This window comes from Rousettus aegyptiacus, unplaced genomic scaffold, assembly GCF_014176215.1.
Source record: "Rousettus aegyptiacus isolate mRouAeg1 unplaced genomic scaffold, mRouAeg1.p scaffold_m13_p_10, whole genome shotgun sequence".
Lineage (NCBI taxonomy): Eukaryota > Metazoa > Chordata > Mammalia > Chiroptera > Pteropodidae > Rousettus > Rousettus aegyptiacus.
Window position 1 is genome coordinate 96,295,679 of NW_023416285.1, and position 24,075 is coordinate 96,319,753.

General features: G+C 63.1%; 1 protein-coding gene across 3 annotated transcripts in view; it reads left to right on the top strand.

The window, feature by feature from the left end:
* ITIH5 (inter-alpha-trypsin inhibitor heavy chain 5) overlaps window positions 1-16,752 on the top strand; it is a 58,529-nt gene extending 41,777 nt beyond the window's left edge. For 2 of the 3 annotated variants that reach the window (XM_016136401.2, XM_016136402.2), the window contains exons 8-14: window positions 6,322-6,490; window positions 8,086-8,395; window positions 9,500-10,032; window positions 11,870-11,923; window positions 13,046-13,162; window positions 15,113-15,490; window positions 16,337-16,751. In XM_016136401.2, coding sequence (XP_015991887.2) covers window positions 6,322-6,490; window positions 8,086-8,395; window positions 9,500-10,032; window positions 11,870-11,923; window positions 13,046-13,162; window positions 15,113-15,490; window positions 16,337-16,653 — 1,878 coding nt within the window. In that variant the 3' untranslated portion in view covers window positions 16,654-16,751. Of the gene's footprint in view, window positions 1-6,321; window positions 6,491-8,085; window positions 8,396-9,499; window positions 10,033-11,869; window positions 11,924-13,045; window positions 13,163-15,112; window positions 15,491-16,336 lie in introns of all 3 variants that reach the window. The other variant, XM_016136403.2, reaches the window with a different exon arrangement.
* The last annotated feature ends 7,323 nt before the right edge of the window (window positions 16,753-24,075 follow it).

A 24,075-nucleotide genomic window follows, 5' to 3' on the forward strand; every position in this document is an offset into this window, starting at 1 on the left:
GGTCTTGAAATATCTTGATCTTAAAATGCTCCCACCGAAGCGCGATCCACAGCCACGGACTGGCAGTCTGCGGGCAGGTCGTGGCCACTCTGGCCTGAGCCGTGACCGGCGACCACAGCTCCAGGTGCCCACAGAGCGTGCAGAGCGGTGCGGGGTGGTGGGCGTATCGCTCTCCTCGCTGTGGATTTAGACAGGTGGTTCATGTCGCGATGGGCCTCTGATGTTGCAAACCGATAAGAGTCATGGGCTACTTTTTCGTTTCCGTCTGTCTCTTCAAACAAAACGTGCCGCGGTCTGTGCCGCCACCCAGGAGCAGGATGTCCTGGGCACCGAGAGCCCCCTCGGTCGCACGGGGAAGGGCCACGGGCAGCGGGAGGACAGCGCAGGTATCGCCCCGCCTTCTGCCCGCCGGGTCCCTCACCTCCACCCAGCGAGGAGGGCAGCAGGCGGCTGGCCAGGAGCCAGGTGCATGGGGCGGATCGCGTTTCCCCGATTGGTGCCGGCGCTCAGGGCCCGGGCCGTGTTCGGGGTCCGTATCTGTTGACCCTCCTTCTCTTTTCACGGCCCGTTGGACTTCTAGGACATCTTGATTTCGTCGTTGCATCATTTTAAGCTGTTCATCCGAGACGATCTTTCTCTCGGGTTCGTTGAAAAGGCCCAGTGTTTGAGAATGGAGCGAGCGACGGGGCCGCTGGTGAGGACGGCACCACCGTTCTGCCCCAGACGCCGGCGCTGCCCTCTGGGCCCCCTGAACCTGGGTTTCCTCCATGAGGTCGCGGGCTCCCCTCATATTACGCCGAGCAACCCCGCGTTCACGGTACAAAAGCCCTTCGTGTCAGCGGAAGTTCCTTTCGAGGGTGGTCGGACGCCAATGCAGAAATATTTGAGAAAAGCTGTGACGATCAGGTGCCCGGATGGAAGTGGCAGCCAGGACTGGGCAGGCGGCCGGGTCTCCCATGGTCTCCATGCACCTCCCACTCCGCGGGGCTCGTGACATGCCGCTCCTCTACTTACTTGGGGACTGTTTCACAGTCACTGCTGGTAGTTAACACGGTGGGACGCTGTCCCCCGAGGCCTGTGCCAGGAGCCTGCCGCTGCTCGGGCTCAGTCTCTTAGGGAAGCGGGAGAAGACAGAGTACCCGGCGCCTCCCTGAGCCTCCCAGGTCCTGGCGCCACGAGGGGCAGAGGGAGCAAGGACCGGAGGGGGCCGCGTCTCTGGGGCCCAGCCCTGCCCCGTCCTGCAGATGCCCCCAGGAGACTGTGCAGTTCACTCTTCTGAAGATGCACGAGACCAGGGGGACCACGGCCAACCCTGCCGAGTGGACGGAGAACCTGAAACAGAGAGTTTGTTTTTATTTATTTACATCCCGCCCTGTTCCTGGAAGACTTTAAATAGACAGAGATCAAAAGACTTAATAAACCCAAAGCAGAGCTGGAATTCACTTCTGAGACATTGTGTTCAAAGGAAATACTTTTTCCTCCTTTTAACCCACAGAAAAGACACAGAAGAGGAGGAATTCCCCACCGTAAGATAGGTTCAAGCAGGGAGCAACCCATACTCTTCGGGATTCCAGGGCCTCGCCCAACCCTGCCTGTGGCCCACACACTTCACTACCCAGACAGGGAACGAAGTGGCCCTTCCCACCAGTTTTTTGCATTGTGTCCCTTTTTATCTACCTTCAGACCAGCTGCGATCTAAGTGTTGCAGGGGTCTGGTTACTTACGGGGCCCCGAGCTCCCAGAGCGCCCTCTCGGATGGGCAGGGAGGCTTATCACCTGTGTATTGGTGCTTCGGGGAAGTGGCTGTACCCGCATGAGACCCACTGGGCGTCTTGAGAGCTGTCTGTATCTCCCCACATCAGACCGGTTCTGGTCCCTACATATAGATGAATGAGGGAGGGAACTTGCCGGAAGCTGTTCTTACGATCTCAAAGAGTGACTAACTTTGGGTCGGATGTTTACCCTCAGCAGACTCATACTCCCCATCATATTAATCTCCATCAAACTCTGTGCAGTATGTGTAATCATACCCCTGACGTGCCGATTTTGAAAGATCACCGGGGACACCTGTGCACAGACTCCTGTGGTCACCTGTTAGCAGGTAGATTTCAGGGTGGCGTTACTCCGAGCGGTGCATCTCCAGCAGGCTGGCCTCTTCTCAAAGTGCAAGGCCACCAGGGGGAGCTTTGGGGTGAGGGAGGAAGTCCGGGGGCCATGGCGTGCTGGAGCCCCAGAGTCTTTCCCTTCAGGTCGGGTTAGTTGGAGAGGGTGCTGGGGGTCGGTGGGGACCGCCCAGGTCCACCGCCTGCCCTGGGGGAGTCTCCAACTACAGGCATGCACTCCTGGGCTTGGGAGGGAACTTTAGGGGGCGTGATCCAAGCCCTCGTGGGATGCCCTTGGCCTTCAGGGTTGTTTGGGCTTCCCGCCAGTTTGCAGTTCACACACCCTGCCTTTTTGGGCTTCCTCTGATCTTTCTGGAATGTGCTTACCCTGTTCTCTGGACTGTACTCTTGGAAAAAGTTTGACTTGGTTTCTTTTAATCCTCCACGTTATAAACACACTGCGCAGAAGCATCAGCATAAGCCCCTCGCATGCTTCCTTCTAACTGGACACTCACCTTCTGCCCGCCTTGTAAGTCACTATAGAATGCCCATCAGAGGAGAGGCTAGGAGCCCTGAAGGGTTAATGGACGCGGTGGCCGCAAGCCTCAGTGGCAGCTTCTGCTCGGGCCCCTTGGGACACGGGGTGGGAGGCCATCCAGAGGCTCTAATGCAACTGGGAATGCAGCGGCGGAGCCCGCTGGCCTGCCTCCTCTTGGTTCATGCGAGGTGAAGTTGCAGCTGTGGCCTTACAAGGCCCTAAGAAACCTGCAGTGTGCGAGCTAAGGGGAGGAGGGAGGAGAGGCCTCGGCCACTGTCCCGCAGCAGAATATCCATCTCGATGGGGGGAAGCAGCCGTGAAGGAGCCAGGCGGCCCCCCTTGAGGTCTTTGGCACGTATTTAAGGACCCTGAAGGACGCCAGCCCCTAATAGACACTCCTCTGGCCGGTGTGCCCTGTCCGGGCCTGCACCCTCGGATGCTGGCCAGCTCAGCCCCAAGGAGCAGTGGGGTATCTCCAAGTGCCTGCCTTCGAGTTGGGCTCCCAGTCACGTGGTCTCAGGGATGGCTACTGAGGTCTGTGGTCACCTCACAGCTGTGCACCTTCAGGCTTTCCAGGGGCTGACGCTGAGCCCGTCTGATGCTCACGCTGGGGTCGTGTTGGCTCTGAACCGAAGGAGGGGGAGGGGCAAAGCGCGCCACCTCCCTGGTACCCAAGCTTAGTGCACCGCGCCCAGGTCCGTTTACTGCCGTTATCAGGTTGGCTCGTGCTCACGTGAACATCAGTCAGCTCTGTGGTCCGCGGATGCCACCGGGCTCAGCATCACTCGTCTGCGGTGCCCGAGGACAGGGCTGTTTCCCTTCCTTTGCATAGGTGGCGGGGGGGGGGGGGAGGGCAAGGGGGCAGCTTTCTCGGGGTGCTCCCTGTCTCGTGTGACAGACAGACCATTTATTCACCATCCACTCAGGAAGCATGCGTCGAGCGTCTGTCATGTGGCCAGTCACCGGCGGGTGTTAAATGCAGAATGACCAATGGGAAAAGTTCCCGGGCTCAGAAGCGTGGCACTGAGTCAGGCAGACAAGGGAATGCACGAATAAGTAATCACGTTCTTTGTGGGGCAGGGCAAGAAGGCGCGTCCCGCACAGCGACACCTAAGTCCAGAGCCGAAGTGGCCGTCTGGAGGTGAGGGGAATTTTGCGAGTTTTCTTTGTTTTCTATTCTGATCTTCTAAAATATGAATATTTTTTAAGAAAAAAAGTATCTATTACTTATCTAGGACACAGGTGGTCTGAGCCCATATCACCATCACAAGGACATTTAGGAAGAAAAGGGCTTGCAAAAAGGGGAGGGACGGCCAGGACCCGGACTTGAGGCTTGGTGTAGGGTGCAGGACCCGGGCATGAGGCTTGGGGGGGCGTGGCCAGGATGGAGTGGGGGGGTAGGGGTTGGGGGGGGTGAGGGGACAAGGGTTGGGGGCGTGGCCAGGACCTCAGGACCTGGATGGGAGGCTTGGGGCGGGGCCAGGACAGGGCGGGGTGTGCGGCTTGGGGCGGGGCAGGGGCGGGGCATGCGGCTTGGGGCGGGGGCGTGTGGTCGGACCTGCCCCAAGTCGAGTCTCCAGGAGGGGCGGGAAGGAGGCGCAGCCCCACAGCCCCAACACCCGGTGGTGGAGGCTGGAGGCGCCGTTCTCTGGCACAGAGAGCAGCAGAGGGGAGAGGTCTGGGGCGAAGGCAAAGCTTCGCCTCTTCAGCACGTTGACTCCGAGGGGCGCGTGGCATGTGCCGGGGCGGGGGGGGGGGGGTGGGGGGGGGGAATGGCTGGCGGGTTGTTCTGCGTCTCACCAGCGCGGCGACCTCCGGAGATCGGAGTGGAAGTGGGCCATGCGATAACGGGGGATGCTGGCCCACCCAGGGGGGTGCGGTGTGAGGGGGGCGGCCTGAGGCGCGGGCGCCGGCAGCAGGGGTGGCGGGCCAGAGGGAGGCGTCCAGGGGCATCCAGGGGGTGCCGGGGAAGCGGTGGGGGAGCGGCGGGGGAGTGGTCAGGGCTTCGAGCAGGAGGAGCAGGGGACCGCCATCGTGGCCAGCAGCCTGCAGGCCCTCAGACTGGCTTCCAGGCAGGGCTGGCAGATTCTGGGTGCGGATTCTGCTTATTTTCACGAAATCCTCAGAAACATTTCCTGGGGGTGGGAGACGGGGCTGGGAGAGGACAGGACACTCGGTGGCTCGTGAGTCTGTCTTCTGAGGAGCCAGGTGTGGTGGGGTGAAGGGAGGGGCGTAGGTTAGGGGGGTCCTTAGACCCGGAATGACAATAAGCCTGGCCGGCGGCGCCATTCTTTGCTTGTGGAAGAAATGCCAGTGGGGGGGGGGGGCTGGAGAGGGAGGAATTAGGAGGCGGGGTCACCCTGGTAGGGTGAGAGGATGGGTTGGGGGCGGGGCACCCAGCCCTGTTGTGGACACTTCCTGCACGGTGACTGAGCTAATCCTGGTGACAGCCTGGGAGGCAGCACGGTTACAGTCCTACTTTTACAGATTGGGCGACTTAGGGACCGTGATGGGACCTGCCACCCAGGGCCACGCAGAGAGTAGGGGCCGGATCCCGGTCGCACTCAGACCGCCCGCCCGGAAGTCCCTGCGCTCAGTGGCTATAGAAGGGGCCAGCTGGGGTCTCCGTGCGGGGCCTCCGTCCGCCTCTGACAGCGGCGCCTTTCGGAGGAGACGGCCGCCGTGTTCCTCACGGCGCGTGGTCGGCCCCTTGGAAACGCCGGTGCAGTCCTCTGTTTCCAGTCGCGTGTGGTCTCTTCTTCTTTCCGCAGGGCCGGCCTCTTCCCCACGCCCCTCGTCCGCCCAGCGTCTCCGGACCCGTCTGGGCCACCTCGTCGCTGTGCTCGGACCAGCTCACTTAGCCTCTCCGCTGCCTTTCAGACCTCTCTGCCCCGTCTGTCAAGCTACCCAGTTCCTCTCGGCCCGGTCCTCAGCTTCTTCCTTCCTGGCGGGGCCTTCCACTCTCTTTAAAGTTCCCGTGGTAGTTATCATTCGCGCTTTTAATCCGCTGATTCGTGAAACGTCATTCGCTACTTCCACCATTCATTCATTCATTCATTCATTCATTCATTGAACTTCTCTCCAACACCTCCTGTATGTGGGAAGCTTGCCGCTCACGGGGTGACGTGAGAATGAGTGGAACCTGCCTAGAGAGAGTCGCGGGCTAGTAAGGGAAAGAGATGCAAAGCAGACAGTCACTGCCGGGCAAGATGCACGTGTGATCCGAGTGTCTCGGGGACAGTGCTAGCCCAGAGGAGAAGAGGGATCGGTGTCTTCGGAGGGGTTAGGAAATGCTTCGAATACAGAATAGAGTGCAGCAGCCAGGTCTCAAAGGCTGACTGTGGGCTCGTCGGAGAAAAACGGGGCACAGGCAATGGGAAGAACGTTCCAGAACATGAGTGTAGCCGGTGTGAGGACACGAGGCCCACCCCACGGTGTCTTCCACCAGCAGCGCGTGATGCTCCGTGTATTAAACGCCCTTTTGTGTTGCATATAAAACTAACGTATCTGCGCCCCTTTTTTTCAGTGAGGCAACGAAGCCCCTTGATGTGCATCCAATGCCATTTACATGTAGCACTTAATTTTCCCCCCGAGATTGCGCCCGGTGTGCAGTCTCCAAGCCGGGGGGGCGCGTGGATTCACGTGACCGGAGGTGACCGGCCTGGTTCTGTGTTTGCCCAGACCAAAGACGCCCTGTTCACCATCCTCCATGACCTTCGGCCCCAGGACCGCTTCAGCATCATCGGGTTTTCCAACCGGATCAAAGTGTGGAAGGACCATTTGGTGGCGGTTACCCCGGACAGCATCAGAGACGGCAAGGTGTACATCCACCACATGTCACCCACCGGAGGTAAACGCGGGTCCTCTTTGCATGGAGCCTCGGCGTGACAGGCGAGCGGCTCGTTTGCTGCCAGGAGACGAGGGTCTGAATGCCGAGGCTGTCGCAGGCAAGGAGATAACGCTGCGGGCTTTCTCAGCAGCTAGTGTTTCTCCGAACGCCGATGCTGTAGATTCTCGTCTTCCGGGCTCTGGACCCAGATGGCGCGGTCAGTTACGGGGGATACCGATAGGCGTTGGAGCCCTTCCAGGTTTATCTCACGGGCCCGGAACAATGCAGCTGTTTCTGTAAATCGTTTCGGGGGCGGGGAATTGCAGCCAAGCGGACGAGCTGGTGTTTCGTGTGCTTGAATCTCAGCCCCTTGGGAAGCAGCAGATGGCTCGGCCCCGCTGGACCCCCGTCCCCATGGCAGGGCTGGAGCAGTGAGCAGAGCCAGGCTCCCGGGGCCCTGGGGGACGCCGTGGATGGAGCCGGTGCTGGGAGGGTGCTGGGCCCCGGGTCTTTGCACACTCGGCTCGGCTCTGGTGCCCAGGTAGGTGTGCCCAGGACGGAAGGGCCGTAAAGGACTCGTAAGGAAACGAGAGTGCCGGGACCCTGAGCTGAGGTCACCCAGCCGTGCTCGGTGGAGGCCCCTCAGCTCAGGGCTGGGGTCTTGCTCTCGCTGTACCCCTGTCACGGTCCAGGGACATGTGACAGACGCTGGCATGTTCAGCCGGACTGCGCCTGACGCCGCCTCCCCTCCTTCAAGGCCCTTCGCTGAGGCACCGCCTCTGGGCGTGGTGGTCTCGGGACTCTGCTTCCGTCACCTGGAGCCTGGGAAACACCCCCTCCCGTCTCCCTCCAGCTGAGGCTTCCATCTTTGAGGCCTTCTTCCTTTCCTATCCAAGGCAGGGCTCTGACTTCCCAGATGAACTTTTTTGAACTTGATCTTGCTTGGCCCAAACTTTGATTGAGCATGGGATTTCCTGCCAGTCTTCACAACCGTGCCATACTAGTGGATGGGAGAAATAATAGATTAAGCTTAACATCACATTGCAGCGACGCTCTACGGCCGGAAGTGACGGCCAGAGGGTGGACGCTGCCCCCCCCCCCCCCGCTGTGTGTCCCCTGGCCCTGCCACGCAGCGGACGTCTGTTAAGTCGACTTTGTCTTAATGGCACACCTAGAATGTTCCGTGTGTCGGGGGACAGAGCTGTAGCACATGGGCGACGTGTACCGTGTTTTTTCGGGGTCCAAGCCGGAGAAACTTGATTGGTCTCCCTTGTTTTTTTCTCGGCCTTTCTTTGCCTCAGCCTCCACAGGTGATGGAAAACCCACCTGCTCCCTTTAAGGTGTCTTAACGTCAGGGTGGCCAGCTCCACCCTCCTCTACTCATTCAGTCTCCCTAGGCCTCAGTTTCCTCCTCTGTAAGACAGTGATAATAACGGAGCTGTTATCAGGATGAAGCGAGCACTCGCCGGGGCCGAGCCGCCGGACTGAGGGGGTCCTGCCCCCCACGGGTCACTCGCGCTCATGCCTCAGGCCTGGCGAAGGCCGCGGCCGCGGGGGGCGCAGCCGGGGGAGGGGGCCGGGCAAGGCGCGAGCCGCCCCGCTTTGCCGTCCTGCAGGCACAGACATCAACGGGGCCCTGCAGACGGCCATCCGGCTGCTCAGCAGCTACGTGGCGCGCAACGACATCGAAGAGCGCAGCGTGTCCCTCGTGGTCTTCCTGACGGACGGGAAGCCCACGGTCGGGGAGACCAGCACCGCCAGGATCCTCAACAACACCAAGGCGGCCACGCGCGGCCGGGTCTGCGTCTTCACCATCGGCATCGGGGACGACGTGGACTTCAGGCTGCTGGAGAAGCTGTCGCTGGAGAACTGCGGCCTCACCCGGCGCGTGCGCGAGGAGGCGGACGCCGGCGCGCAGCTCGTGGGGTCCGTACCCCCTCTCCGGGGGCGGGGGAGAGGGGGGCTGGGGGAGGGGAGAGGGGAGAGGGGGAGGGACGGGACGTGGGGGGGTGGGGAGGCTGGGGGAGGGGGGAGGGCGGGATGTGGGGGTTTGGGGGGAGTGTGGGATGTCTGCGGGGAGTCAGGGGGGGGCCAGGGAGGCCAGCAGAGGTGGGAGGGTTGGGTTTGGTGAGAGACTCGAGGGTGCTTTGCCACACCTTGACCCCGCCTCTGCTGGGAGAGACCGTGATTCATTTCGCTGGGTGACGTCACAAGTGGGCTTTGAAACCAGGCGCGGCTGCCAATCCTGGTCCTGCTTTGTGACGTTAGGCAGGATTTTAAGGTGCCACGTCTGCAAAGTGAGGGTTCCAGTTGGGGCACAGAATTTAATGAGAAAACCTGCGTGTGGCGTGGGCAGGGTGGCCATCACGCGCTGGGGGTTCGGGAACTTCTTCGGGTAGACCTGCCCTGTGGACATTTCAGGGGACTTTCTGGGATACGTACCCAAATTCCACCCTGGGAGGTAGCTGGGAGCAGAAGTGTCATCTCCACGTTGAGCACTAGTTCAAATGATCGTATTTTTGTTTGGAAGCAAAATGACCAATAAACATACTTTGAGGTGGCGAAAATTAGAACATGCAGCTGGGCAGGCATGTGCTGAATTAAGTCAGTTATTACGAAAGAAGGCGAGACAGTGAGTCGTCTACCAAAATAGTATTAATGTTCCAATTTTATAGAAAAAACCGAAGTTCATAGAGGTTAAGTCACGCGCCCCAGGACACATGGCGAGGAAGTAGCCGAGATGGAAGTCTGACTCCACGTGCCGTGCTCTCTAGATCTTTGCAAAGGGGATTTCGATCGTCTCTTTACTCAGAAAGTAGCAACCACGTGACCTAACTAGGCGAGCGGCTGATGCACGCCAATGCCGCCTCGCACGAGAGCGATGTCGGCGTGACGGTCAGAGTCTCGGGCGTGCCGTGCCGGTCCAGGCGCATCCGCAGCCTGCGTCCGGCCAGCTCTCCCCCCGGCAGCCCGCAGCTCCCTCGAGGGCCTGTCCGCCCGACTCTCTGTCTCTCCGCCCCTCCACTGCAGGTTCTACGACGAGATCAGGACGCCGCTGCTGTCCGACATCCGCATCGGGTACCCGCCGGGCCTCGTGCAGCAGGCCACCAGAACCTTCTTCCCCAACTACTTCAACGGCTCCGAGATCGTCATCGCCGGGAAGCTGGTGGACAGGCAGCTGGACCGGCTGCGCGTGGAAGTCACGGCCAGCAACAGCAAGAAGTTCGTCGTGCTGAAGACGGACGTGCCCGTGGAGCCGCAGAGGGCGGGCGGGCCCGGGCCCGAGGACAATGGCACGGCGGGCCCCAACCCCCTCGAGCGTCTCTGGAGCTACCTGACGGTGCGGGAGCTGCTGAGCTCCTGGCTGCAGAGCGGCGACGGGCGGGAGAAGGAGCGGCTGAGGCAGCAGGCGCAGGCTCTGGCCGTGAACTCGCGCTTCCTCACCCCGTTCACCCGCATGAGGCTGAAGAAGGCGCCGGGGACGCGGCAGCCCCAGCGGGCGGACGCCGTCGACGTATCCGCCGCCACCGGGCCCGGCACGGCGGTGCAGAGCCCGCCGCCAGGTACGAGCGCAGCCCCCGCGAGGGCCGGCGCCGGGGGCCCGGGGCGTCCTTTCCGCCTCCTTTCCTGGCCACGGTCACCCCGCAGCGGTCTGCTCCGTTTCGTCGTAATCTTTACAAGCGGGGAGGCTGCGCGCACCTTCCGGGGTTCGGAGGGTGCGGCGCTGTTGGGTGGTTCCGTTGCGCGCTGCGGATCTCTGCAGGGCACTTAGAGAAGGTGGCGGCTGTGTCAGAAACGCTGCCCGCTGGCCGTCGTCAGTGAGTGATCCGTCCCGCATGCCTGGCCTGTGCCAGGGGTCGTGGGAGAGGAACGAGCAAACGTTCCGTTCCAAAGCGCCTTTCTATGCTCTCATGTCCTTTTACGTGTGTGCTTGATTTTACCTTCCTGAGACCGTAGGTGAGGACCAAGTTCCGGATGCTTGAGAGAACTCACCCTTTGCACCCCCACTTACCGCCCCGAAACGGCCGTTAGCGGCCTCGGCACCATTTTGGCGGGGGACTTAGTTACAGCAAGAGCAGAAAAAGCAGAAGGCGTTGAACCAGAGCAGAGAAGCGTGTTCTCTCTCTCTCTCTCTCTCTTATGCGTAACATTTTTATTCAGTTCCCGTCAAGTTCACATCTCCTGAGCGGGGACCGATGTTAGCCCGGGGCCTACAGATGCCGCCTCTTGTCTGCCTCACACCCTAAATGCTGAGAAGGCCCTAGGTTGGCGCTCCCCAGCCTGCTGACCGCGCTGGGGCCTGGGGCGGGCTTCTGGGCCGCTCCGAGCCTCTGTTCCTTGATGACGACCCTGCCCGAGGGCTGTTGGCAAGGATTCAGTGAGCCGAGTGTGGCACGTGGGAGCCCTCTCCCCTCTCCCCAGAGGAGTGTGGGGCTAGAGACTTATCGAAAAGTCCAGACCCTGACGTGGAGCTTAAAAATGACATGTTGAGATTTTTGTTGTTGCTGTTGTTTTTTCTTTAGAAAGAGCGGAGCTCGTCTTGGCCAAACTAATACCATTTTAGGGCTGATGAAAAGTGAGTCACGTGCCACCACGAAACCGTCACTGAGGAAAGCGCCAGGCAGTCGCTCAGAAGGGCTGTTTGGAATAGGGTTTTTCTGACGTGTCGGCTAGTACTCAGGCCAGCCTCTCTTTTCTTAAAGCTCGCATGAGTTCTTCATTTTAATCTAGCTTTTTTGAGTGTCTGTGGCAGCTGCCACTTAGCCAGGCTCCTCCGAACGGCTGTCCAAACGGAGAAGCTGCCTCTCCTTTATGGTCCTGTGATTCTGCCCGGGGCCTGCTGGCCGGGGACACTTAGCGATGTTGAGATACCTGGATCTTTAACTTCTGCGAGAGGCAGAAATCAGGGAAGAGGAGCGTAATCTTGTTAACGCGAACAATTTGAAAGAAGATCCTCATTTGATTTTTACAAATTGATTTACTTTTAGGTTATCCTTTAATTGGTTATTTAGTTTTGCCTGCCGATTACACATAATAGCTTTAGACACAGGAATATATATATACATATACATATATAATTTTATATTTTTTGCGTTTTTCTTAATTGTGGCGAAAGAACAGATAAGACGCTATTCGCTACCTTAACCGCTTTTAAGTGTACAGTTCAGGGTGTCGAGTATGTTCACACCGTCGTATTGTCTGATCTATAAAAGAATGAAATAATCAAGCCTCCACGTGTTACGCCTCCACTCGTGTGTTTGAGGCCAAACTCCTTTGGAGCAGATGGTGTTTTTAAGTCCCCAGGAACGTGCCTGAGAGCGGGGTGTCCCGATCTCAGGCCCCTTCTCTGCCCCTCGCTGTGAGAGTAACCGCGGTGGCTGTCCCCTGTCTCCTTCCCAGGACCTGCTCTCGAGAAACCACACGACCCGCGAATCAAAGTCTCCAGAACATCAGGTAAAGACCAGAGCGGGGCCGTGTGTGGCTTGGGAGTTCGGAGGGTGACCAAGTGGGCAACCGGGAATCTCCCGAAGCCGGTTACGATCCCCGCTCACGAAAAACAGCACGAGGACCCTGTTTGCTTCGCCCGCGCCAGCCGCGTGAGGCAGCTGTGAGGCCTGGGCCTTAAACCGTGGTGCAGACGGCGCGGGCACCGTGGCCCCGAGGGGCCGCGCAGCAGCCTGACGCGAGGAGGGGGCGCAGACCCGCGTTGTCACCACACCGGGTGTCAGACACGAAGCTCACGTGCTTCCGGCTCCTGGTGCCACACGTCCCTGTGACAGGCACGTCTTAGAAAAATCATTTTATTTTTTTCATACTTAGCTTTAGAGGGAAGAACAGATAAAAATACCGCACGATGTTCTTTGGCCAGCTTCCTGGGATCGTAACAAAAATCTGGAGGGAATTACAGGGCCGGGGCTGGGCGGGGTCCTTAAAACGCACACGCCCGTGGACGCGCGGCTGCCGGTGTGCCGGGCACGCGCTCGCAAAGCCGGGGGCGCCCTGGGGATGAGCTGCGGGGACCAGACACGCACCACACCCCACCGGCAGAGGGCGGTTCCTCTGGACACACACGTGCGTCATGGGTGCCCCAACCTCCCTCTGCCCGTCAGCCGGCGCCGTGACTGTCCCCAGGGCCACGCCCATCTCCGCGGCCCCCACACTGGCCGTAGGATTGGAGGGGTCCTCGTCCACGTCTGCACACTGGGGTAGTCGGAGGATTGGGGCCGCCCGGGAACCTGAGGGGTGTGGGCCCGGTGTGGAGGCAGGGGGCTTGTTCTCCCTGGGCCCGGCTTATCTCTCGGGGCTCAGTTGTCTGCATTTGGCCGAGGTGTGTGCAAGGAGCTCTGTAACTGAGTTTAGGGGGCCCGACTCAGAGATCTACTTTGCCAGCTCTAAGTGCCCAGGCTTGGGGAGCCTCTTCACTCCCAAGTCACCTCCGTCATGTGGACCGATGGTCAGGGCCGCGGACAGGATACAACAGGTGGCCCGTGAGGTAGCATAAACGTGCCTCCGCGTGCGGGGCGCCCAGTCACTGCCCCCCTTTCTCTCCCTCTCCTGCTCGGCCCGCGCTGGCAGCCGACGGGGACCCCCACTTCGTCGTGGATTTCCCCACGAGCGGGCTCACCGTCTGCTTCAACGTCGACGGGCAGCCGGGGGACATCCTCAGGCTGGTCTCGGACCACGCGGGCTCCGGTAAGTTCCGCCGCACGTCGCGGCCCCTGGGCACGGGCGAGGTCGGGGTCCTGCCCCTCTGGCCCACGGACGAGGCGCGCAGGGCCACACTCGAGGAGGGGGTGCCGGGGTCGGAGGGGGCGGCCGTGCGCTGGGCTCGCGGGCAGGGGCGTGGGTGCTGGAACTCTGTTTCCTGACGTCTCCCGCCTTGTGGCCTTCGGTTCTGGACTTGGGAGCTTCTGTCTTGGGCGGCAGAGCTCGTGAGACTCGCTCTGCCGGCCTCACCGGGCTGCGGTCGAGACCGGAGTCAATGGGGGGAAGGACGCTGCTCTGTGGACGCAGAGTGCCGTGTGTAAAGGCACGACGTGTCACGGTTGTTGCGTCTTTCCGTTCAAGACCCGTGACGGGGGGTGATCCTCGCTCGTCTGCCTCGGCTCCTCGGTGGCTGAGATGCGAAGGCCGGGTGTCGGTCACGCAGCTCCGCGTGCCGGGAACGCGGCCGTACGGCGGGCCTGGCCCCCTCCGTTCCGCAGAGAGGGCACGTGAACAGCTTCTCGAGGTGCAGACGGGCGTCAGGGCCTCAGGGGCGGCCGTGTGGACAGCCGCACAGCCCGACTCGGCGCAGGGCGCGCACTGCGGTGCGTCTCAGTCCTGAGAAAATGCGTTTCTTGGACGGCTGGGTGACAGGGGGTCCCACGGCCGGTGACGCGGGTGCGGTGACTGTGTAACGTTTGCTCCTGGGCGCCTTCCCGCCAGGCCCTCCAGCAGGGCTTTCTGGCCCTAGAGCCAAGTCGCGACTTGTTGGTCACCCTCAGGGCCCAGGAGTGAGGAGGGGACCCCCCCCCCCTGGAGTCGCCTCTCTCAGAGCTGCTCCGTCGAGCCCGGTGTGGTGTGGCGTCCGGGACGGGGCGGTCGTGGGAGATGCTCAGAGCCTCGGGGCGGGAGTCCCTGAACCGCCCTCACCCTGGGGCTGCCCCTGTCCCCGGCCCCTGCCCCAGAGAAGGCATTTTCTCCTGCGCTGCCCAAGGCATCGCTAGCCAGGGTTAGGGTGGCTGTCCCCGAAGCAGAGAAGACAGGAGAGAGTCACTCGGCCGCCGTGGGCACCGCGATCCTCCGTGCCTGAGCGGAGTGCACTGCATATGCCCGGCCCCGGCCGCGGTCCGCCCCGGGCGCCTCGCGTCCTGCAGCCGTGGGTCAGGACGGTGGGACCCCCGGGCCGTGCCGCAGGTCGGAGAGCAGCCGCTGCGCTCACGACGCGGCGTAGGAGAGACGAGTGTGTTCCGGTGGCCGGCCCGTGGTCCGCACACGGTCCTGCTAGGTTCCCCAACCCCGCTTTGCAGCCGGGGCCGTGGAGGCTCCGTGCTTTAAAGCGACTCGCCCGGGGGGTGCACAGCTAGAAAGGGGAGGGACCCGCGCTTCCGGGCTAAGCCTGCTGCTCACCTCTGCGTGCGCCGCTTGGCGTCGAGAATCACGACGGGTGACGACTGTAGATGAGGAGCACGTGTCCCTCGAACCGGAATGAAGGCGATACTAGAACGAAGGCAAACGATCACGGAAACCCTGGCGACGGCGCCGCGGCCCGAGCCGCCCTCGTCCCGCGCCCTCCCCGCGGCGCTGGGCAGACGCAGGGGAGAGGGCCACTCTGAGCCCCGCGCAGTGCCGGGCAGACGTAGGGGAGAGGGCCACTCTGAGCCCCGCGCAGTGCCAGGCAGACGCAGGGGAGAGGGCCACTCTGAGCCCCGCGCAGTGCCGGGCAGACGTAGGGGAGAGGGCCACTCTGAGCCCCCCGCGGTGCCGGGCAGACGCAGGGGAGAGGGCCACTCTGAGCCCCGTGGCGCCGGCCTTGGCCTCCGAGTGCTCTCGTGCTCCTGCGAGAGACGCCGAGGCGAGGCCAGGGGAAGGAGGAGCCGGCTAGAGCCCTTGGCGGCCTGGCTGGCGGGTTCTAACCTCTGCTCTCTTCCCCGCCTCGAGGTGTGACGGTCAACGGGCAGCTGGTGGGGGCCCCGGCGCCCCCCGGTGGCCACAAGAAGCAGCGCACCTACTTCCAGACCATCACCATCCTGGTCACGAAGCCCGCCAGGTCGTACCTGGAGGTCACGCCGCGCAGGGTCATCTTGGACGGCGAGGACAGGCGGGTCCTCCCCTGCAACCAGAGCGCGGTGGCGGGGAGTCGGGGGCTGGAGCTGTCAGTGTCGGCCAACGCCAACGTCACCGTCACCATCCAGGGCACCATCGCCTTCGTCATCCTCATGCACCTCTACAAGAAGCCAGCCGCCTACCAGCGAGACCACCTGGGCTTCTACATCGCCAGCGGCGGAGGCCTGTCCGGCAGCTGCCACGGGCTGCTAGGTAGGGGCCGCTCCCCACGCGGGGGCCGGGGCCGGGCCGGGGGGCGTGGCTCCGGAGGGCAGGCTGCTCCCGCCCCGTCCCCGTCCGTACTTGCCTGGGGGACTCGGTGCGAGTGAGGTCTGCACACATCGTGACGAGTCTGGTCCCTGCCTCCCTGGACTCTGGGGTAGGAATAGGCTTCCTCGGCTAGTTGTCGTGGGCCTGGGAGCCACCCACTCCTGGTCTGGTCCCGCGGTCCCAGCGAGCTGCCAGGGAGGGCAGCCCGTGGCGGCGCCGGGCGCAAGGCGGGTGCCCCGCCTGCCGCGGGCTGTGAGCCGCCAGCCGCGCCCTCACCACGTGCAGCCTCGTGCGGGCCCGTGGCCACGTGGAGCCAGCGCTCGGGTCCGCAGGGAGGACTTCCTGGCCCTCGAGCGGGCCGCGTCGCTGTGGCCCCCAGCAGCTCGGCCCGGGCCCCCCGCGCCCACAGCGCAGACGGTGCTTCTTGGCCTGGGGGTTTTACCATGTGTCTCAGGAGTGACTGGGACTGGCCGCTGGCCACAAGCTCAGCCCCATTCCTCCAGACCTGGCGGGCGACGTGTCCCTGTTAGCAGGTGGGTGGCTTCCAGCCGCGGAGGCCGCCACCCGTGAAACTCTGGCCCCTCTGCCCCCGTCCCCCGGAGCCCACGTCCTGTCTCCGGTGCGGGAGGAGGCGTGAGTGCCTTCGGGGGCATCCAGCTTGGAGCACGTTCAGCTAAAAGCCCGCCCGCCGCGGACACTAATTCCGCCTCCCGCTGGGGACCGCGTGTGCATTTGCTGGTCTCTGTGGCCTGCCCTTGACTGAGACCGACGCATTTCTCACCCATTCAGGTCAGTTCCTGAACCAGGAGGCCAGACTCACAGGGGCGCCGGCCCGGCTCAGCCCCAGCTCCACGGGCCCCCCACCGCCCCAGGCGGGCGGGGCGTCCGCGGCCACCCTGCAGGTGGCAGGGCACCAGGTGCCGGTGGTGTGGAAGCAGAGGAGGATCTACAACGGGGAGGAGCAGGTGGACTGCTGGTTCGCCAGGAGCGCGGGCCAGCTGCTCGACGGGGCCTACGAGGATTACCTGGCCGCCCACCCGTTCGACGCCGACACTGTGCTCGGCCTGGGGCGGCCCAGGGGACCCGCGGTGGTGGCCTTAACATAAGGGCGTGGGACGGGGAGCGGCCCTCGGGGACACCGCGGCCGGCCGGCCCCTGCCTCCCACCCTGGCAGTGGGCAGCCCCGGCGCCTGCGGGTCCGTGTCTGCTTGAGCGAGGAGCGGGGTGGGGAGCCGGAGGGCCGGTTCTTTCCTCGGCTTCTCCTCCGCGCCCCCTCCCCCGCACGACGGGGGACGGCGGTGGCTCCGGGCGGCAGGAGCCGTCCTGGAAGGCAAGGAGCCCGTGTCCCGTGCGTGCCGGCGGTTCGTCCATCCCGCAGCCTGCATGCAGGAGGGCGGCTCTGCTCTCCCTGTGGAGTGGGCCACGCCGGGCACGCGGCTTGTCCTCGTGAAGGCCCCGGCGCCCCCCCCCCCCCCCCCCGTGCCGCCCCAGCCCGTGTGGGGCCGGCCTTGGCCTCCGGGGCCGCGGGGTGCAGCCCTGGGCACAGGCCAGCTAGTAGCACGTAGACCTGATCATCTTAAACAACTGAGTCTTTTCTTTGGAGAGGATTTTCTCTTGCCCTTGGAGGTTAGTTTGCATTTGATTGAAAATAGAGAATCTGTATCACAGCTACCCCTGTCTTTTCAATGGGCTCTGTAAACGCCTGACTTTGCCCGTAGCCTCCTGTTCATTCCAGCGAGCTAAGCGCTTTCAATAAACAGGACAGCCCCCCGCGAGTGTTTCTTGCTGGCCCGTCGGTGCCGGGGAGCCGGCCTGCCGAAGGACGGAGCGTTCACTGGGCGCCCGTCGGCCTCGGCCGTCACCGCGGCCTGCCTCCTTCACGGCCCTCTCGCTGGCGCTGGGCTCTCGCAGGACTGGGCCCGGCGGGGGGGGGGCGGCACGGGCCGGCCCCTCGGCTGGCATGCGGGAATGACCGCGCGTGCTCGGCAGGAGGTGCGGGCGAGCCTCGCACCCCGAGACGCGCCCCACGTCTCCAGCGGGCGAAGCCAGGAGCTCGGGCGCCAGAATTGGGCAGATCTGGCCCAGGAGGGGAAGGTTCTCATCGGAGGGTGGGGGCACCAGCAGTCAGAGGCCCTCGCTCTCCTCGCTGTGGGCCCGTCCGGCAGCCTGTGCACGTCACCGAGGGGGCACGCGGCCGCGGTGGCCTCGTCTGGCTTTGGCTGGGTTCAATCTTCTCAGGGCCCGATGCTCCCTGAGCGAGGGGGTGCTGGAGCCCGATGGCGGGGAGAGAAAGGCTCGGGTCCGAGGAATGGGGCTCCGGGCGTGGGACCTGGAGCAGCGAAGGCCTCTGCGCTTTCTCCAGCGGGAGCGACTCCAGAGCCGGCTTTCACGACACTCGGAGGGACGCACACTTGGCCTGCAGAGGGACAGCGGCCACGGGAGCTGTCTGTCGTGCTTACCCTCCCGCGGGAACCGTCGGAGCGGCCAGGTGACCCCACGCGTTCCTGGGGGGCCAGGCGGCTTCAGGGCACGGACTTGGTGCCGGGGTTCTTCCGTCCTGCCTCGGAGCCCCGGCCTCTCTCCACGGCGGAGTCCCCAGACGGTGGCCTGCCGGCTCTGTTGTTTTTGACTCACTCCTTCCCAGGCTGGCTGCCTGTTCCTGGGCCAGCCGTGTGAAGACGCCTGGGTCGACGGACAGATGCTCCCCTGTTTCCGAGCTCAGAGGGGGAGGGAGCGTGAGCCCCAGCCACCGGTGCCTGGCCAGGCTCCACGGGGCCTTCCTGTTCCGTAACCTCGGTCGGAGCTGTCCCTGGAGCCCGGGGCCAGCCGCTGCGTCGGCGCCGGGAGCCGTGTGTGTGTCCCGGGTCCGGGCCTCAGGGCTGCAGAGGGGAGGCTGCTCCCGGACCTCCCCCATTGGCACGGAGGGCAGAGGCGGCCGGCCCAGCATGCCGTCCCTCTCCCGTCCCGAGTCGCCACAGCCACGGGTCACGCCGAGGGCCGTTCAGCCTGGCCGAGAAACGCAGTGTTGTCCGTTGGCCGTGTGTGCTGCGAATAGCGGGCTCCTTTAACCTCGACGCAGAGGGAAGGGGCGCTCTCGTCCCGGGTGGGGAAACTGAGGCAGGGCGCGGCTGGGCGGTTTTCCCCACGCTGTGTGAAAGGCTCAGAACAGGGCCCGGCCGGACCGCAGCGCGCCCCGGTCAGCGCGGAAGCAGCCGCACCGTCTGGACGACCGCTTATTTTCGCGATTTACGAATTGGGGCGGGGGCGGGGGCGGGGGTGGTAACTAAGGGGGATGAGATTGAGAAAGGGGTGGCAGTTAGAGGAGGGGAACCTCTCGTTATCCTCACTGATGTTCGAGTCACGACGACGCTCGGCTGGGACCTTCAAGTCCCCGTCCCTGCTCCCCGATCCCCTCCGCACCTAAAAGCAGAAAGATGGTGGGTCGGTGTCACGCTGGGCAGCCAGCCGCGCGCCGGCCGCGGGGCCGGGGGAGCACCGACCCCGTCACTGCCACCGTCACCGTGGGCAGCCGCGGGGCCGGGGGACCACGGGCCCCGTCACTGTCACCGTCACCGTGGGCAGCCGCGGGGCCGGGGGAGCACGGCCCCCGTCACTGTCACCGTCACCGTGGGCAGCCGCGGGGCCGGGGGAGCACGGCCCCCGTCACCGTCACCGTCACCGTGGGCAGCCGCGCGCCAGCCGCGGGGCCGGGGGGAGCACAGCCCCCGTCACTGTCACCGTCACCGTGGGCAGCCATGGGGCCGGGGGAGCACGGACCCCGTCACTGTCACCGTCACCGTGGGCAGCCGCGTGCCCACTGTGGGGCTGGGGGGAGCACTCCGCTGTCCGTTGCTTCCGGGGGTAACGTTGCATCCTTAGTCGACCCGTGTCCCCCTAGGTGGATCGGGGACGGCTTCATTTCTTTAAATGTATTTCTTTGCTACACCGAGTGCCGTGGGCGGATGTTTGTGTGTACCCCAAATCCCCGTGCCGAGCCCTGCACCCCAGTGCGGAGGCATCGGGGGGGGGTGGCCTGTGATGAGGGTGGGGCCCTTGTGGTGGGATTAGTGCCCCTCTGAGGGGAGCCCCAGGAGCGGCAGCCTGGTCCCCCTCCGCCCCGTGGGGTCACTCTGGGACGGCCATCCGCGAGCCGGGAAGGGACATTCGCTGTGACCCGGAGGTGCCGGCACCTTGATCTCGGGCCTCCGGCCCCCAGGACTGTGAGAAAGTAAACGTGTGTTGTTTTGGGCCTCAACCCGCTGGAGCCTGGGCCGAGACGATGACTCAAAACAGGAGTCCCTCCTCGTCTTCAAGCTGCGCAGAATGTGCACAAACAATGTCGTTACGGCTCTTGGGAGCAGAAGAACGCGATCCAGCTAAAATAAACAGCACATAACAGCTAAGCAAATACTCAGAAATACAACTTTAAATATTTATTTTAGTTTGTTTCGAATAATAAGTAGGGTATGAGATAGTTCCCATTCGAGAGACATTTTTCTTAAACCAAAATCTGCAGGAGAATGATGTCTGAAAACAAACAATACGTTAGCATGTTTATGTTTTGAGGAAAAGCGTGGTTAAGGCTGCAGAGAGTGAACCCCCGTGATTCTAATTGCATGGCTTGTTTGTGGAAATTTCTGAATTACACAAAAATGTATGTAAATGGACTAGTGCGCGACATCGGAAGAGTACTAAGACACGAATCACAGAGCAGCCGGTTTGCAGCTGCCGTTCCTAATCTTTTATAAAACTGTCGCACAGAGTGTCTCAGACCTCTCGGTCCCCTATTTTGTGGGACTCTGGCACCCCGAAGCTTCGGTCACCTCCTTGTTGGGTCACTCGTTCGCACACCTGGCCAGCGCTTGCTCTGAAACTTCTCCCATGGGGATCAGGTTTGTTCTTCTTCCCCGTGGGGTGTCCCCAGGGTGGGGTTCGGGCGTCCCCAGCTCCGGTCCTGCCGGATCTCATGCAGATCCCCACAGAACTGTGTTAGGTGCCGAATGGAGCAGCGCCTGTTTGGAACCAAACCCGAGGCAAAGCGCGAGCAAGCCGTCACCGGGCTGCGGGGCCAGACGCGAGCGAATGCCCAGCCTCAGAGGCGCACAGCTAGCCTCTCCGGGCTTCGGCTTCTTCATCTGTAAAACGAGGGGAGCAGGCGAGATAATGTTTCAGACCGTCGCCTTCGTCTGCTGCCTGTGGATGGAGATTCTTCCCGAACTTCCGAGGAACAAATGCAAAATGATCCCCTCGGTGCCCCCCGCCCATGTCCCGGAGCCAGAGGAAGACAGAACTCCCGCGTCTGCCTGTGGGGCTCACGGCTTAGGGCAGGAGGCGCAGTGGGGGCAGCCCCGCAAGACGCCCCGTAAGAAAGCCGAGCAGACCGCGGGCCCCTGAGCCCAGAGCCGGTGCAGGGACGCAGGGGCCATTTCCGAGTGGACGGTATCAAGCCGCCGGGAGGAAGAGCAGGAAGAGCAGGAAGAGAGGCCGCCACCCGAAATCCTGCGTCCGTGAGGCAGAGTGGCCAGGGGCCCCGCCCGAGCTGAAGCGGCCGCCGCACTCTGCGCGGCTTCGAAGCGCCCGGGAGACCCGGGGCCACGGAGGAGCCGCAGCGGGCGACACTCGGTGGAGTCCGGTCCCTCCTCCCGCTGCCGCTGCCCGGCTCTGTCCCGGTCACCTGCCTCCTTCGCTCGCTCTCCTTGCCAGGCTCTGGAAAGCGCCCGGGGCAAGTCCCAGGGCCGTCCCATCAGCGGGGTCCTGCTGGCCTTCGGCACAACCGCACAACCGGGGGGCGCGAGCCTCGGTGGGCGGTGACTGCGGCTTTCCAGCCCCCTCCCCGCCCCCCAGCTCTGCACAGGAATCCGCGGCCTGTCTTGCTGGGAACACTGCAGAAGGGGCTCCCTCCCCCCCTCCCTCCCTCCCTCGCTCGCTCCGTCTCGTCCCCACGTGGCCCGTCGTCCCCGCCGGCTGCACCCCCCCGCCCCCCGCCAGGCGTGGCTCTGCGCCTTCACCCCAGACACCCCCGTCTCGCTCCCTCTGCGTGCGGCCTCCACGATCCCTTCTCCCGCTAGACTCCCCGCCAGGGTCTTCCCTCTTGGTTTCCGGTCTCATTCCAGAAGCTTCCTGTGGTCTGGAACGCGGCTTCTGTCTTCTCGCTTTTAGTCCCGTGTCAGGCTCGCGGTCCTCATTGGTCCTTGAACCCTCGTTGTAGCAAATACAGGGTGGAAAACTGTGCGTGCGTGCGTGCGTGCGCTGGCACATGTCACAGGCCAACTCGACATTCGTTTGTAGTGACGCCGCCTCCTTCCCGAAAACCCCGTTGTTCCTATCATTTTCTCAAAACAACAGCTGTGTTTGTGTAAGCTCACCAGGAATTTCTGGTTATATAAGACGAAAAGTCGCACGCACGAAGTTTGTTGATGGATCCGTCCGTTAGATCGGCGCCACGGCCTCCCGGTACGAAAGCCGTCCGTCACACACACGCTTCGATACGCGGTTTACAGCTAAGGGTTACTAGCAGCGCCTCGAGGTGGCTTAGGGAATGCAGTGCTGCAGATGTTTGAGTGTGAATGGAGGTGCAAGGGGCACACACGCGCCCTGTGGGCCTGTCCGGCGTCCTGCCGGAGGTCCGCCTCACGTTGCCAGGGTGGCCCCGCCGTGGAGGCCGCACGGGCGCCGTAAATGTCACAGGATGCCAGAGCCCAGCTTCGGTCCTGACCGCTCTCGAGCTGCAGAAGAGACAAACCCTTCCTAGGGGAAGGCAGACACGGGCCACAGCCCAAAGGCTCGGCTCCGCCGTGGAGCGTCTTGGCTTTTGAAGAAGGCTTGGGCTTTTCCAGGAATGTTCTAGAAACTGAAAGTGCTCCTACACCACTTATTTGGAAAACCGAAATGGTGCACTTTGAGAACGTGCGATGAAAAGCAGCATAAACGTAGAGCTCTGTGTGTGATTGAACGACGAGCTCGTTTTAAATGGGGCGTGCAGTTTTCCCACTAGAGAAAACACCCCAAAACAGATGGATTCGCTTATTCGTTCATTTAGCTAATATTCAGTGGGCACTAACTACAGCGACAGGGCAGAGTGCCTCCCCACCTGGCCCAGGGAGTTACTGTACGGCACAGACAGCCGCGGGCCCTGCCAATGGCTCAGGTAAAATTCACGGGGTTTGAACAGGAAGACACTTCCCAGCCTGTGCTGGCGTTGATCCAGCTCCCACAGAACTGGTGAGGAGGAAGCCTGCAGGAGTGTCCTATATGAAAACATGAATTCCTAATAAATTCCTTGCTCCCAGATGTCACCGGGGTGCTGTGGACAGAGCGGATGTGGCTTCTCCTGCAGCCGCGAGGCTTGTCGGACCCTGAGTCAGGACCCCGGCCATCTGGTCAGCGGAGTCCCCTGGGGTGAAGATGAGGGGCCGGCGAAGGCTGCTGTCTTCCCGTGTCCCCAGATGCTCTTGCCCTCCGCCAGCAGCGTCTGCTGCGTGGGAATCAGGGTTGGCCGGGGCGCGTGGTGGCGGGGAGACCGGCCGGGGTGGCAGGTGCGCTCCCGTTCGCCCAGAAACGACGTCCCGGAAGCGGCTCCCAGCCAGTGGCTGTCTGAGGCGACGAGTGTCTGCTGGGAGGACGGGGACACCCTGGGAGCCCGGGCCTGGAGGGCCAGCCAGGGAGGGGGGGTCCCAACCCCCAGCCCGGTCACACACACGGAAAGGGAGAGACCGAACTCAGTGGCTTTCCCCTGTCACTCTTCGTCTTTGAGACAGGCACAGCTACATGCGGGTGTGATTAATGAGCCGCTGGCTGCACCTGGCAGGGTGACCCAGGCTGGGGATGGGGCAGCGGGGGGAGCCCCTCCCTCTGCCAGACACCCGGCCCGCGCTGGGGTGGCCGCCCTGGCTTCTGTGGTGGAGACAGCAGGTCCTCGCGAGAGGCCAGCTTAGACTGAGGTCAGGGCCACAGGCCAGTGAGCCGGCGCCCCGTGATGGGGGAGCTGTGGGGGGTGGGGGCTGTGCGCAGTCCGTGGCCCAAAGGGAAAACCCCGAAGACAAATGTGGCCTCATCACGGCCCGACCTCGTTTGCTCATCCGCCTCCTCCAGGTTCCGATTGGCGAGGCAGAACTGGGTCACGGACACCCATATCTGGTGAGGGGCACAGGCGTCCGCGGCCCCACGAGGCTCGCTCCGCTTCCTTGTCCCACGCTGGTGGAGGGGGGGGGCGTGCTCTGACCCGGCCCCTCCTTCCCTTCCCGCCCCGAGCCTGGGGCTCCCGCGCCCCGGGCCTGCAAGCCGCAGGTCGTGCCGGGCCCGGCACCTCCGCCCAACCTGCTGGCTCAGTCACCGGGCCAGCCGTTGCCACTCCAGGGACCTCACTCCTAGACCTCGGAGGAAGAGTGAAGGGCGGAGTCTTGGGGACAAGGGGGACGCAACGGCCCCTGCTTTTGGGACCCGAGAGGGGTCGCGACCGACCACGGCATCCGCTGCCGTGTCACTTTCACGTGCTCACGTCATAAACTCGCATCGATTTGCAAAGCCGT